A 16,929-nucleotide genomic window follows, 5' to 3' on the forward strand; every position below is an offset into this window, starting at 1 on the left:
GTGAATTAGGAAACCTTAAATAGCCATGTTCAGTTTCTCACGTGTTCAGCAGACAACATGAATCTGTTAAGAATACTAACAAGCAGACCTTGCTATTCTACTTTTAGAGGTCAACTTCATGACAAAAACAAGATACTATACCACCATAAAAGTGTATTCTACATATGACATCTCAAACACAACTTTGTTGCTGGTGGGAAAGCTTTTGACACAGGTCTGAGCTCTAGAAGATAGACCGGAAGGTTCCTTCCTTTAGCAATTACACATTCAGAACCCCCAGTTTCTCCAAATAGGCAAACCTGTACAAATGCAGAGACTTTCCCCACTACTGCACAGGAGCCATCAATTTGCAACAAGGAACAGTGGTTCCGGTAGTCTAAAGGAACTAAGGCCTTGAAAGGCTCAGAGATATAGCCCAGTGTACGATTTTAAATTAACTGAAAGGTGCCTTATGCTTTAGGCTGGTTAGGCATTCTTGACAAGTTTCCCCACTTAAGCAAGGGGCTCCTGAAATGTACGTGCCCTGTTGACATTGAGCTCAACTCATCTCTGATGAACTTCAGACACGCAGAAATCTCAGCTGAGATTGGCTAAAGGTCCCCTTATAACTGGATCAAAGACCAAAGGAGTCCAAAGCAAGCAACAAATGTATACAGCCCCATAAAACATGTCACCCCCCCACTCCCCAAAAAACCTACCCACAAACAAAAAACAATATATCCCATCATCATCATGGCCAAGATCACACTGAAAATGTTTGCTAGGTGAAAAAGACAGGGAGGAAGGAGGGGAGCGCAAGAGAGGGGAGCCTAAACAGACAGTGGTCTTAGCCAACTAGGAAGCACAGATACTATCTGAACATAATATGAAAAAACGTACATATGGAAGATCAAGAAATCTCCTTCAGCAGAGCCAACATGATCTCAGCTAGAATCATCATCTTGAGCACAACTTGCAAATGCAGGAGTACAGGAAAAGTGTCAACAGACAGGTTATCACACTCCTTTTTCCTGTAAAAATCCTTCCCCAAAATGGATGGAAATAATTTTAAAGCCAAAAACCTACCCTCTACCAGAGCATATTCTCATAAGTGTCCAAATAAAACAAGCAGCTGGGGGGAAGGGAGGGGAGCAGAAAGCACAACACCAAGTCTCCAGCACACACCAATCTTTAGTTATATTTTTCCATAAAGCAGGTCAGGCAAAAGTGAAAGGAGATGGAACCAGACAAGAAAAAGATCTATAATTTCTGAGATGAGTTTTCTGAGAGCTGAAGACAGATCAAAAAAAAAAGTAAATCCTATTTACTCCCATTTCTTCTATGGTCAATAATGGTAAGAATACTGAGGCACAGTTATATCTGGAGAAGATCATTTTAAATCACCTGATAAGCAAAAAATTTGAAACATAATCTCTTCTCAGGGGCTGTAGGGAAAATCCCAAGGGAACAAAGGGTCTCTAGAGTTTAAAAAGTGAAAAACACTGTTTTCCTTCTTCAAACAGATCTAATCCCTCAAAAGTTAATTTATCAAATGGCAGTGTAAAGGAAACTCCTGGTCTGCCACAGCAAAGACAAAAAGGATCTTGGTATCATGTCCATTTGCAACATTTCTGAACTGCAGAGGACTATACAATTCCAAAACAGTTAGAGAGAAAAGGAAACCTGCAGCAATCCATGGGTTATGGTGAGAGAAATATTTCTATCGCAACAGGGTTTAAAATCTGGAAGAGCAGGAACTCTGAAAGACAGAAAGACTTTGAAATTCATCTTCTGGTAATCCTAGTTTTCCTGGCTTGTGTTGCTTCTGCTCCTGTGTATTTTCCCTTCCATTCCAAAGGAAACAAACAGGTGGATTGATCTATAGTAATAGCTGAGGGATAGCAACAACAGTCAAGTATTGAGTACTTCAAATAATAGCTGAGAAAAAGGAAAAGAACATCCCCAGTATTTAGCATTGCTGTAACTAGCATCAAGATAAGAACTGGAAGACTTCAGACAGAAATGCAGTTGTTTACAAGACAAAGATTAAAATTCTTTTTGCTTTCTCTCTCCTTCAGACCCGTGTGTTGTTTGACAGGGTGCTTTGAAGACTGGCCCAAGTTCCAAGATCCAAAGCAGAAGGCAGGATCCAGACACCAGCATTTCACCAACAATCTTCAAGCATCAGGTACCAGCAGCAGAGGGCCTTGTGGGTGCTCCAAACTAGGTACTGTACAGTTGACAGGGCATGCTCATCAACCATGGCGGGTTGAAAGAAAGAAAGAAAAGTCTTTCCAGTCATGAGGGTCTGTGACAAGCCATCCAAACTTAGAATACACAATAGTAACTATGATATCAGGATAAAGATATAATATTTTAATTTCACATTGCTGTGTAAGCACCATGACATCCATGCTTGCAGAACTACATAAGCAGACATAAAGCTGTATTGCTAGAATGCATAGCACCTCTACTGTAAATAATTGTCTCCCATGCTATGACATGTTTAAACAAATATCAAGAATTAGTTTTATTACAATGCCCCCAACCTGCCCTACCTTTTGTCTTAGTTAGAACCAGAAAAATATTTAAAGCCAAATGTGCAACTAACATCAATTTCACTTCAGTCTATTCACTTTATCCATGTGGATCAATTACTATACACCTGTAACCCCCTCACTTCAGAGARGAGGCAATGGCTGATTTTTTTGTGATTCCCATGCAAACAACAATAGCTTCATAGTATGTTTCTGTAATTTAAAGATGACAAACACTGAAAGAAAGCCCGATCAATGTCAACAACAGGAATCTGACGCATCCCATATTATTGGCTCAAAAATATGTTGAGATACATCTTTTTGAAATGAAGCTCTGAAGTATGCACAAATACATTCAAAACAGACAAACATTTTGATTTTCATCTTGCACTGTACCTTGTCATATTTGCTACTGGAACCAAAGCCAAAAATCAGAAGGTGACCATGAGAATCAGTACATGCAAAATGCTGTCCATCAGGAGAGCACTTGCAGTCAAAAACTGCACCATGTCCTTGTCCTTCAATCTGAAATACATCAATATACAAAACAATTAAGTTACCAGAAATAAATTGTTTTAAATTATGATTCTCAAAACTGTGGTGTTGATGTTGAAATTTATATAAAATCGGTACAACAGTATACTGATAGATGGAAGTTACTTTAGTACATAGTTTACTTTTTAGCCATTCACTTTTCAGTGAATTTTGTGATAATACTCATGAAAGATGCCAAATTGATAGTAGTAGAAATGGACAGACTTTATCCACAAAGCAGGCACAGTATAGGAAGTAACAATAAAAGCTTCCCCTTGAATGTCCTGCTGATAAGCCTAACCAGAGAGCTGGGTCCAGTTCAGGGCTTTAGTCGCTACACCCTTTCAATCCTCTGCCTTTCTGCTAAGCTAGCTCCTAAGCATTGGCTGCTGTGGTGTATCAGAACACCTGCCCACTGGAAAACGCACTGATAACAGACAACCCACATTACACAACTTAGCAACTGCCTGTTCCTGTAATTCCTACTCCTACTTTGTTGGTGTGGGGAGGTTTAGATTTGTGTAGTTTTAACTCCAGTTTTTAAAGGAGAACTGCAAAGATTTTAAAAAAGGAATTTTTACCTGATACTCATTTTCTGTTTTCCAGTTCCATTAAGCCAGAACAAATGGGTTTTTGTTTTTCCCTGCAACCTGTCAATCAAGCAGAGGTGACCAATCACCACTCTGAATTTTCACGTCTTCAGCACCTCTTCAGAAAGCCCCTTTCTATTCTCCCCAGTAAAGCAATTTTGCATTTTCTTTAAGAGAGACCAAAAAAAAAATTCTTTCCCTAACTGCGGCAGGCCTATATATACTGCCAGGAAAAAAAAAAAAGGGAAAAAAAAAAAGGAATTCAGTCTGCACACAGTAACACTATGCACTTCTATGGCACCTTCCAACAGAGGCCATCAGCATTGTTTTTAACGAACTAAGCCTCAAAACTCCTGTGAGCTAGGTACTGTTTTATCTTACAGGTTAAAAGACTGAGGCAAGAAGTCTGTTTTGCCCATGGTCATACAACACATCCACATCCACACCCCTGCACACACACACCAATGGTAGAAGCTGCTACACCTATTTTCAGTGCTTTCAATCATTAGATAATGGTCTCTCTTACTACAGCTGTTTGCCAAAAAAGTAAAGTGAGTTTCTGGACTCGCAAAAAAGGAACATAAACCAATTAAAGATTTATGTTCTATTTTGCTCCACATTATTCCAGAAGGAATGAATTTTAGTAGAAGTATCCTACAGAAGGAGATGGGAAATAAAAACAGAGCCTCAAGAGAGTGACACTAACATCACAACAGCTAAGAATGCAGAATTAATGCAAGCTAAGTAAATTCAAGATCCAACAACTGAGGTAATGTTACACTTAGCGTTGCTCTTTGTATGCAGAAAGCTCACCTTAGTAAAGGGAGACAGTTTGGGGAGGCAGGGGAGAGTGTGGGGGGGGACTTCAGCCAAAGATTAAACTTTGCAGATGTATACTAAAACCTGGAAAAGTGTTTATATAGAAGTTTCTGATCCCCTTCCCTACCCCCAACAAAGAAAACACATAGTATTGAGCTTCCTAACAACAAAGTCCTGCGTAAACAGAATTTCAGGGCCCTCCTAGAGGCTAAGATTTGAAGACTTTTTGCTGTCCAAGGAAAACTAGGCATGCAGTGGGAAGAATTATTTGCTAACCACGGTGAGGGGTGGTGGTGGGGAACAATCAGACATGATATTTTTAATCCTCCTCAGTGACGAATGGCTGGGACGGACCATTTTCAAGAAACTCCTGGGATTAGAATGAAGTGTTAGTTGAAGACATTCCTTTCTGATATAAAGGAAAAGAACAGTGATCCACTATTCAGCAATTAGTACAGTGTAAATAGTTTTACTCTAAACGTAGTCACAATCAGGTTAAAAAATGCTTTTGCAAAGGACAGCAATCAGATCTTTTAGTACCACCCTTTAAGTCTTATGTACAAGTACTTGGAAATAAAGAACCTTAATGCTATAAGAACAAAAAATTACTGTTGGAGATTATGCCAACATAGGAAAATAAGCTTCTAAGAAGTAACTGCTATTAAAAATTAAAGGGCAAGGCCTGCCAGGAGTGATATGCAGCAGAATTTTTTTTCCACAAAATTTTTTTTGAATTAATAAATGGTACTTTACAATAGGATTTCTTCAGTAATAAAGCTAACAGAAGAGCTGGTCATTTGGAGCAGAAACTAAACATTAAGTTCCAGAAGGGGTATCCACAATAAACCCATAAAACCTTAACTTAAGTAAACYTGATAAGGGACTTGAGCAAAGAGAAACAAATTTTTTTTTCTTTTAAATCAAAGATGCTAGAACTGTATGAAAATTGCATCCCAAAAAAGAAAAACTGTTTTTTCTGTCTGGAATTTTTCCCTGCTGAATAAAAGGATACCAAGGGTAAAGGGAAGAGGAGAACACTCATAAAAACAGAAAAAGCACTAGTCAATTAACAGCGGTCCCTACAAAATAGGGATTTTAAAAGTGAACGTGTTAAGATAGCAAAGGTTCTTCAACCAAAAAAGGAAAGAACCAGTGATGCTATACAATGAGCATGGACTAAGTCAAGATTACCTTTAATCTCAAATTCAAGAATTCAGCTATTTCCCCCACTTTCCATCTTAGGATAATAGTGAGGAAACAGACAGATGTAAGTACACAGCAAAGGGAGGAATGCTTATGAAATAAGGGAATGAAAATGAATGAAATAAGGGAATGAAAAAGGAAATTATTCTCTTCCTTTCAGTTGTGATGAGTTTTATGTTCCCAAGTAAGGGAGAACAGAGTTGTGAAACTGGCTCAAAAAATGGTAAGTCTTAGTTCATAAAAAAAATTTGTTACATGAAATCAGAGTAGTAGTACTTAAGGAGGAAGTGACTGGGGCAATAAGCCACCTTTCTAACCTCTTATGAATAGCATCATAGAGTTAAAAACTGGTCTTTAAGGAAAGTAAAACAAGAGAAATGAAAAATTGAATAAAATGCAAAATGAGTCCAAGAGAAGAGAGTATCAGACAAATTTAGCAGACTTTCTTCAGTAAGATAACTGATTTTGTATACCAAGAAAATACAATTCATTCAACTTAGCTCAATTTCATCAAGTCATCTAACAATGGTACCATGGCATTGAAAACTTAGTTCAAAGAGAAGAGATGGTGATTAGTGGAGAACTGTATGGCAGATAAACTTGCTAAGGAAAAGGTAACAGTTACTAGCACTGAAAAGACATACAGAGCTAAAAGTATGTTATTAGTGAAGTTCCTCAATCCTGGCCTTTTTATTAGTGACTACAGAAAAAAAAAAAAAAGAGTATGTTGATGAAACGTACATTAGGAAATCATCCATTAAAAACAGAATTGGGACACAGTACAAATGATATTGCCTGAAGCATTTAAAAGCTAATAGGACAAAACACAATAGGCCACAAACTTAATAAAACTAATAAGAATATCTAAAGTACTTACTGCTAGAAAAAACAATGGAATTCAGTCTACACACAATAACACTGTGCACATCTATCGCACTTTCCAACAGAGGCCATCAGCATTGTTTTAAAAAGTTATTGAACTAATAATCTTGTGAGGCAGATGCTGTTCTGTCTTACAGAATAAGAGACTGAGGCAATTGGCTGGAAACAGAAGGAGAAAGATCACTGTATATTCATTGCAATGAATCACACATAATGTACCAAAAGAAAGAAAAATATATGAGGGGGGAGGGAGAGAGAGAGAATGCATGCGCGAGCAAGAGAACATGCATGCTAGACAAGTACACAATGATAAGCAAGAAGTCTTCTAAAATGATACATGTAATTTTTGTTTCCCATGTTCAAGATAAATGAATTCTAACTGGAACAGGCGCAGAGAAATTTTCTCACTCATCAAGATAATGGAAAACCTAAGAGCTCGGCCTGTTAACAGGACTGCTTTGTACACATATACAACAAAGGGTTTAGGAGGAAGAGAACTATTTAACTTTTTAACTATTTAAACAAAGATTCTGCAAACTGAGTACTGGCTTCTACTTGGACTCACAGACATTAGGGTGGCTTTACTCCACAGGATCCTTTATGTGGTCTTACATACTAGTCAAAGGAGAAACTTCTCAAAAACCACACTTTGGCCAACTCAAAAATAATGCATCTAAACCTTATTCTAAGTCATTTCATCCTTCAAAGGTGCTCCTAGACTCCAAAACCTGATCTAAAAATAAAAACAGTCTCATACAATTCCAGCAAAATAGGAAGTCTCTTCAGGCTTCATGAAGGCCACAACATAGGAAATAACTTGTTTTAAATCTCGAATAAAAATACTCTGTCTATACGAGCTAGTGGCATGCCTTTTCAGACAACTGTCCAAAAGTATCACCTCATATGGGAGAAACAGTCCATTCATAGAGCATTTTGCTGAGCTGTACTAGATGGAATATAATCTTCCATGTCTTTCTTCTGATAGGGACTCCAATTTTTTTGGGTGACATTTAGGCTAAAAATAATCAAAAAGTTTTCAGCAAAGCTATTGAAAGGGAAAAGATCCAGGGTAGGCAATTCAGGTTAACTGATTAATCAACAGTAAACAACATTGTAACTGACATGGTAATACTGTTAGAGCTTCAGATTTTATCAGGCTGCATTGAAAGTAAAAGTAGCATTAGAAGATCAGGAACCACCTCATAAAGATCAGTGAAAGAGGAAGCTTTCTTTCATAAGATGAATTTGTCTGCTTTAATTTCAAAATGAAGACTGGACCCCAGAAGATAGGATAGGAAAAGCACTAAGATAAATAGATATAAGGAGGCACAGCATAGGAATCGCCTGTCATGTGAAGTGTCCACTCAAAACTAAAGGACGGAGTCAACAACCAGCTCTCTGGAGGAGCTGGAGCATGCAGAAAAATCTGAATTGCAATTTAGTAGCCTCTGCTTGATTGACAATTTGCAGGAAGAAACCCTTTTGACTTGAATCGGTAGATGCTTTAACACTGACACCGTAAATTCCTCTAAGTAAAATAAGGATAAAACAGTGATAAAACAATTAAACCATCATTAAAAGTGGAGGGTGTGGGTGTGTGGGAGGGTGTGGGGGGAGGAAATTATTCAAATTCACGAAAAACAAACAATCTCCATAATGAAATACATTACTCGAGACAGTTCTATCACCTCCAAGGTGGTTCCCAATTTCTCTCACTGATTCATATAAAAATACATGTGGGAAGAGGGCAGAAAGACTGTGGAGAGGAGGAGGGAAAACAATGCATCCAGAAAGTCCGATTCTTCTGCGGACTTTCCATTAACTTCAAGTGGGGTCAGAATTCCACCCCATACAGTTTCAGTTGTAGAAATCAAACAAAATTCTTATGAAATGCTTAGCTTGACCTTTATTTGGTCAAATCCTGTATATGACAATTTCACTTACTGCTTATGCTAACATTTTAAATGAATCTACAATATATCCACAGTTCATGAAGCTAAGAAAATGTTTCTTTTTAAATTTTTCAGAAGATGTATTGTGTAGAAATTATTTATAAATAAAAAGTTGAGGAAAATGTATAAGCTTGAAAAAAGGACCAGGCAATAAAACTACCACATATCTTATAAAAGTAATTAAGGACCCACTTTGAAAGAAATGCATTGAACCTGGAGTAATACCAGACAAGTTTATATTAATTAGATACCAGCTAGCTGCAGACTTGGGAACCAAAACTCAGGCATTAGCTTCAGCAGTCTGGATTTTTTTTAGCTTCTAAGTGGCCTGCACTTTCAAGCTTAACATTAACATGCAGAGTAATCTTTGATTTCAATATAAATATTAATCTGTATTAACAGGTTTACACAGATTAACTAATATCTCGCTAGGAAAAGGCATATATTCACCACAACAATTTCATAAAGTGAATGTAAAGCAAAACTGATAAAAATGCATTCACCTTACTYGAACTTTCTCACACAATGGGTGGCAGTACATGTTTTTGTAGGTTTAAAAATAAGTTTAACACCTTAAATACAACTAATGTTTTGTTACATTATATGTCACTCATTTCTTGATTTTGTGCCTGAATTTCTGTAAAGCATGACCTGTTTCATTAGGATACCATTTGGAATAGCAGCAGCACTTACAGAACTTTATAACTGTAACTATTATGTAACCAGAAGAGGGTGGCTTTGCAAGGTAGATTAAGATCTGCTTGTTGATTCTACTACTCCAAGTGCTTTCCAAGGCAATTAAATGAAATAAAGCAATTAAAGAGTGTCTTCAGAACAAGTCTATCAAATTCAAATTTTCGTTTCCTTACTTCAAGGCTTCTCAAGCAAGAAGAGACCTGAAAAAGAAAACTAAGGACCAAAAAAAGCCACATTTTTTTTCTTTACCACACTACTGTCCTAATAGCTTGAGTCTAAACTTCCAGACTGGTCAAGAAATCAAGAAACCTAAAAATAAGTTTGTGAATACTCACAAACAAGTTCTATTCTTATGAAACATTATATACTTCACTGTATAAAGAGTTAGAGCACAGTCTAATAAAAGCTACTGCAGAAGACTGAGATGTAAATAGGTTTCAACAAGCAGTGCATCTTGAAAAGATCATTCCAATACACCGTTTCTTCTATTCAAACTTTTCTAGAGGGGAATACTAGAAATTCAGTCACACTCTAAACCTCTAAGTGCAAAAGGGAAAAGGCTGGAATATTTTTCCTCTCAAGTATCTTCTACTGAAGTAAAACTYTTCTTCTTCACACGCACTGCTTCAGGAACACCCAGACATAACCACTAGAGCAGCTATTCAAAAATGTATCTAAAATTTTATTTAAATGACCTCCTAGCTTCATATGCCTGACATGGATGAAAAGAGATTAAAAAGGAAATTTAAAATCAATTCATAATGGATTTGAAAGTAACAAGATATAGTCTTTTCTCTAAACATTATATTATGCTGAGAAAGGTGCATATTAAGTAAGTTTGCCTGAAGATTGCATGAAGAAGCTTTTGTATTTTCCCCTTTTTCAGAATATTTTCTCTTTAATTTGTAAAACAAACAAAACAAAATTTGTAAAAACAAACAAACAAAAAAGGTCATGCTAAGTAGCTGGTCTTAGTCATGCTAAGAAATTTTTTCTAAAGTATAGCTCTGCATTTTTTTTTCTATTTCAGATAACAAATATCATCCCATAAAATTTGAGACTTTACTAGAGAAGCCATCCCCAGTAGTGATAACTTTTTGGTTAACTTGGTAAGACAGTATAAAACATTCAATGCTGTGCAAAAGTCATAATCTGAACAAAGCTATTGTTACAAAATTGGCAGATTGTCAATGCTTTTAACCCTGCAGCAGCGTATGAGGGTTTTCTTCTCTCTTTCTTTCAAAGACAGCTACTTCTGCAACACCTTCCTAACTCCAGCCAAGTATATAAGCAAAAGATCAACCTGCAAGTTGGAGCTTATGCTTCTATGTACTGCATGTTCAATGGGTTATATTTAACTTCTTTGTAAAGCTTTTCAATACCAGGAACTTAAGATTTGCCATTCCCCCTTAATTTACTTTTTAAGGGGGAACAATTACATTTAAGTTTTGATGTGGTAGCATAATGTAAAGTCCGTGTAAATTTATCTTGTCAAAATGGTCCATAATTATTTAAATAAGGTTCCAGTATGATGTCCTTTAATCTCCGAATTCCAAGGACAAAATTTTTGTCCCTAGGTTTTAAGTCGTCACAAATTTTTCTTAAAAAAAAGTGCAAGTTTAACTTTATACAGTTAAATCTAGACTTTATCCTAAAATCTGAAATAATTTACTCCTGGGCTGACAATTTCAGATGAAGTAGCACAAAATCAAATACTACTAAACTGACATTAAAGACGCAACTGTGAAAACTTTAACTTGTTAGAAAATCGACACTTTTCAGTTCAACTGCTTACACCAAACTTATTTTAATGTATTGCTTTTAATACACATGGAAGAAACCATGTTAATCAGACTAGCCAAACCTGTGAATAAGCTGCTAAACATTTTGTGAAATAAACACAAAGTGCTTAAGTCCTTACTTAAAAAAAAAAAAAAGTCGTATTTACCATCTAGGTTTCATCATCTTATGCTAATTGATAAGCATATTGATAAGAACACATGCAAGGCACTGAAACTTCCCAGTTCTGGGTACAATGACTATTTACATAAAATATAAGTAACAAATATTTTACATGAAAGTTTGGGGGTCTTAAATATGAGCTTCCATCAGAAAAGTGCCCAGAACAAAAGGAAACAGGTAGGATTTTGTTACACAGATCTAGATTAAAATATGCCTGAGTTAACAAACAAACAAACAACAACAAAAATACATCACAATTTTTTTCCCAGGAGACCAGAAAACCATTAAGGAACCTCACCCGACCACAGAAACTACCCCTATTGAAGACGCTGTGGTCATTCTGAGTCTTAATGAAAAAGCACACATCTTACGTACAGGATCACAATTTTTCAAAAACAGCAAAGAACTGTAAGCATACCCTAAATCTTCTCCAACAAAGATGCAACAGGTAGGTCAGCCTCCCTTTAGACTTTGCAATTTAAAGCTCTTTTCTGCTGCAGTCTCCACAAAGCAGGACAGAGGGCATGGGAACAACAAAACACCATTTCAAAGAATAATGGTTACGGTGCTGTAAGAAACTATCCACTATTCTTCAAGTACCAATCTGGTTTCCAGGGCAAGCAACATTTACTCAATGACAGAAAGGTGAACAATCATGTATTTCAGGGAAACCTCAAAGTATTTCTTTCCCAAATGTAACAGAGTTAGTTGCCATGCCAAAAGAGGCTAGGAGACGGAGGAAATGGGCATGGTGTGTTTTCCTCTTCCCCCTCCTCCTCCTCAAAAAGAATCAATAGGTTGCTTCACATCACTAGTTTACAGAGCTCAAGCTGTAGTGCATTTCTGAAATATGCTCATGGTATTGTATATGATCTGATGAAATATGCTTTGGCATTTAGAAAGAGACTCATCAGCAAATTCATAATAGCTGGAGATACCTAGTGTGACCTTTTGGTGTCACAGCATAAGGTGGCTTAGCCTTTCAACAAGTCAGAATAAAGCCACAAAGGTAGGAGGATTTCTAAGTATTCAGCTTTGTCAGTTTAACACAAGACTGTAAAAAACATTCTTCTCTACCAGTATTTCAAAGCAATCTTCACAACATGATGAACAGATTATGGCCACCTTTGCACTGAATTTAAAGTGGGTTCCAGAAGCACTATCCACCCAGAACACACTGTAAAGAGCACTGTAATACATGACAACACTCCAAAAGACTATCTTAAAGGTAAGGTAATTTAACAATAATCAGTCCAAGTGAAGGCTTCATAAGCATCAGGAGGAGAAGGTTAGTATTGCAAGCAGAAGTCTGACCTTAACAGATGTTTAGGCATACAGGAGGCCCTTAAGCAATGCGAGTAATGTCAGACATCGGAAAGCTATTACAAAGCCTGGCTTACTTATCAAAGATTCACTTTGCAGTAAGAGCCAACCCAGTAAGGCAGAAGAGAAACATCTAGTCATGAAAGATTTTTGGTTGGTTGGTTTTGTTTGTTTTTTTGGAATTTTGTCAATCAGGATAACCATTTTCATTTAAAGGCATCACTATTCCTAGCAGATTAACTTCTTCACTGCACAAAGATTCCTTCAGTCTCATGAGGCTGTCAGCAGGACTTTATCAAATAATACACAAGCCTTCAGGTACCGTAATTGCAATGCCTAGTTACAATATTTGACTGAATCCAGTAACAGATCCAGGCAAAGCAACTACATCCAAAGACAGAGAAAATATTAAACATTCCATGACAGCAAGGACTGTAAAAATCCCTGCTCTCCTTTCCTCCAATCTTTTGTTCTCGCTACTGTACTACAGTAATACTTTCAACAGCATACTTTCAAGTAACTGCAGTTACCTTATGTTCCTGCAACTGTTGACGAAGCTATGCTGTAAACCAAATTATCCAAGAAAAGATGAGAGAGAGAACAGAGCTACAGGCCCTTTCACATATATCCAGGTATCTTTTAGAAAGATTTTGGTTTTGCACTTCTCCTGGGCAGCAAGCTCATGGGACAAGAGCTATTAGCTTTACTGTAGGAGAAGCCTACACTCTAAGGCTCTAGAGAGGCTCTGCCTTAGCAAGCAGTTAGAATCAGCAGACCTCAACCCTGTTCTGTATTGCTTAAAGGAAAACACAGAAGTCAAAGGAAAACCAAGAGCAGCACTGTAACACAAAGATATTTAGGTCCAGATTCAAAGAACACCACTACTTCATGTCCAGAGTGCAACACCAACAAAAACCCACCAATCAAATAAAACAAAATCTTTGCATCTACCTAACCTTACTAGGCACCTCCTTCTTGATCTGGAAGATCCTTAAGTCCCTGTTTTGTTTTGTTTTTTCCCCCATACATACTCAGAATTAAGACAGTTTTACTCAAAGCCTACAGGAATTACAGGCATTAGGTGAAGCTGCAGCATACCTCATCTGAGTGCCAATCTTAACATTCCTCATAAACCAATAGTTTTAGGTCTATTTAAAAACTTAGTGAGAACACCTGAAGAAAGAGATACTGTCACAACAGTAAGMGTTGCACAGCTTTTGTAACATGGCCTAACAAAGCACTAATCCTGCAAATTTAAGAACCTGTCTGAAGCCTGAAGAGTACAAAGGCCAATTTCTACCACTTTATAATTTACCTAGAACATGACTTCTACACCCAGGAATATGAATCTAGGACAAGCACCTAAACCAACCAGCTACGGATTCATGCTTCTCCACAGTGACACAACTTCAAGAGAAAGGAAAACGTGCAGCCTGGAAATTTATAGTTAAAGACACCCTCCTGGGTAAGTGACAAATGTTGAATTCAACACCTTACCTTGTGAGGAGAAAACAAAATCTGTGTCTCCATCTCCCAGCTGAACACCTTAACTAATAGGTAATCACAGAAGACGGGTGCCGTCGCCATCTGCTCCTGTGGTCCCCTTTTAGGACAGCAGTGCTCAGTTCTTAGAAAGACACCTAACCACAGAAGGGATCCTCAGTATACCCAGGTGCCTCAGTGCAGCTTTGAGTAAGAAGCAGCAATTCAAATACACCTCTGTGTACACTATCGCCCAGTGGCTCTCACTAGATAGTTCACATTCTGCATAATTTTCTCTTGGACCATCCATTGAGACAGATTCATCTAATATACTGTACAGTAAACTGAGGTTTTGGGGGGATACTGCACTCCACTTTGGGGATGAAGAACCTAAATTTAGATGTCACAACAGTCAAGTCGTTCAGTGAATCTAGGCGCTGGGTTTAAACCCTTATGGTTATGGCAGCCACAGCTTAAACCCTTCCGAGATTTGTGCTGCCCTTCTGTAGCAAAAACATTATTTAGCAAATCACTACAGGTTCTGAAACAGTTATCTGCAACAATCACTTAAGGCATATTACTCTTGTTTTTTCAGTAAATCTGTTAAATTCTTATTCGTACCGGGGAAATAGAGCCTGTGAAATTGCCTTAACATTTCAACACCAAAGCCACAACCTCAACGCTTCTTGGGAAAAATGAATGTCAAAAATATATCCTTATAAAAAATAGATCCTTACTCTTCTATCTCACAGAGAACATATTTTTCATTAGCAGTTGTATTAAGTCAGGACTGCCAGGGATATTACAGTGGCTACAAAACAACGCTAAAACCTGTAGATGTACACCCCATTTAAAACTAGCCCAGGACTGGATTTCCTGCACTTGAAAACTGTCTAAAAAGCTTCAGCCCTGTCTTAATTTTGATATTCCTATCACAAATTTCACTCTTTAGGGTAGGGAAAGAATATATTCCTTGAGTCTAGTTGACTCAAGTCACTGAGTTAAGCCAGCGTTACCCATGACACTGAGTGATGTGATACTTAGAGGAATTATACTACACTGTCACCATAGCAAAAACTACAGATGAAAACATGGAGCGAGTGTGCTTGTATGCATGCATGTGCATGCGTGTGTGTAAAATATACATACTTACTGAGAGTAACCTGATCTGTGAAGACAGTCACTTATGCAACTAAGTTTACTATTAATTACAAAGACCAAAATCTGACAAGTAGAGCTTCAAATTCAACTATGACTGTGCTAATTGATTTTACAGCAAATCTTAAGGAAAAAGAGAAACAGGGAAAATGTTTTGCAGGACCACTACAGTCTCCTAGTGGCATCTATCTGTCGTCTACCCATCAAGGCACAAATGAACTTGAATTTCCCCCTCTAAGTTAAACACAAAACAAAAAGCATATCTGGTTACCATTGCTTTGCAGTTTCACATTCACTGGATGGATATGAGGAATTAAGTCTTTCTCTTAAACTGATTGATATCTCCTGCATTACTCAGATTTTGTGATGCTGACTGACAATGAAGAAACCCAGGTTGTGGGGAGCTTAAAAATACCCAACTCTACTTCAGGGATTTGCCACAAGGCTTTAGATGTACCAAACAACCCATTTAAGATGGGAACACCTGACTGGACTAAGTATTGTTAAGCTAAGAATTACCTAGGATTTTTCTAATAAAACCTCCAAAGTCTGCAATTTTTATTAAAGAAGCATCTGTTGTGACAAAGTCATTCAGTGCTAGTTTTGCTACCACAGACATTTGTCCTGTCAGGCAATGATAATGAAAGGTTCTTGACTGGTAAAGCAGAAATCACATGTCATTCACAACACAGGTTTGGTTCTTGCTGGTGATGTCTTCTGTCTGATCAAAGAGAACCCAGTCTCCAAATTTTTCCCATCCCCCAAATAGAAATACTGTTTTTCAGAGGTGTGAGATGACATTCTGAGCAAGTCCAAGAAAGTCACAGCAGTTATATCAGATAATTTTATTAGCCAGAATCAATTTATGTTCCCAGTTGATATGCCAGTTAGGAAACAAGGAGAAGCCTGCCAATTCTGTGCATACTCATGCCTTCCCTTAGTAAACCAACTTCTGCAGCTCTGCAGAGGTGACTATACAATCAAGTTTCATGCTCTAGGAGCAACTCTTCCCAGTCATCTAAATAAACTGTTTTCCCTCCACCCATGTCTTCTGAAACATCAGACATGGAAGACTGGCTAGTGAAATATTCCCAAACTGTAGGGAGAAGCCTCTCTTAGATACACAACTGGCATGTCTTACTCTGTGGTTTGATTCAAACTGATTGCCAGACTTACAATTCCCCTCACCTCAGCAGGCAGACTTTTTCACATACATTTCCAGCATGAAACACARATTACTAGCTGCTGAGGTCTTCTGACTCTCATTTCTCTTTGACTGTAAAAATCTTAAATATATGTGATTTTTACTCTTTTTTGGTGTTTGGTTGTACCACACAGCATCCTTTAGCATTCAGCTAAATATTTCAGTCTTTCAGGGGGTTGCCTAAAATCAGAGGTAAGGAATTTAGATTCAGATAGCTCTCAAATGGACTTGTCTTATAAAGAAGAGCAGAGGAACTCGGGCTTTTCTGACCTTAAATTCCATGAAAACTATCATACATCAGTCATGAGTGGTCACAGAAAGGCAACCTAACCAGGCAACAAGAACATACGCTTCAGTGGCAAACAGTGAACAGCACTGAGGAACAAAGATCTGTACTCACAGCTCCAGGCTGATTGTCTCAGACCCTTCATAAGCTCAGTTACAGACATCAATGCGGAGGAAACAATACTGAACCTAGGCCAGTGCTGAAGGAGTCTCTTTCTAGGCTGCAAATTCTCTCTCACAAAGCTTGGCAGAATTTCTTCAGAAAATCTGTCCTGTACACTGCACATCTCAAATCTTCCTTTAGGTTCAGAGTGACCCTCTCC

The 16,929-nt window shown here is 37.6% G+C and overlaps 1 protein-coding gene across 10 annotated transcripts in view; it reads right to left on the reverse strand.

Annotated features, from left to right (window-relative positions):
• Positions 1–16,929, reverse strand: part of PHIP (pleckstrin homology domain interacting protein) — an 86,247-nt gene that overhangs the window by 54,919 nt on the left and 14,399 nt on the right. For 8 of the 10 annotated variants that reach the window (XM_026086208.1, XM_026086207.1, XM_026086206.1 and 5 more), the window contains one exon: positions 2,913–3,041. The exons of 1 other annotated variant lie outside the window; for it this stretch is intronic. In XM_026086208.1, coding sequence (XP_025941993.1) covers positions 2,913–3,041 — 129 coding nt within the window. Of the gene's footprint in view, positions 1–1,662; positions 2,889–2,912; positions 3,042–16,929 lie in introns of those variants that run through there. One more of the 10 variants, XM_026086216.1, reaches the window with a different exon arrangement.

Source organism: Apteryx rowi, unplaced genomic scaffold (assembly GCF_003343035.1).
Source record: "Apteryx rowi isolate R43461 unplaced genomic scaffold, aptRow1 scaffold_686, whole genome shotgun sequence".
Lineage (NCBI taxonomy): Eukaryota > Metazoa > Chordata > Aves > Apterygiformes > Apterygidae > Apteryx > Apteryx rowi.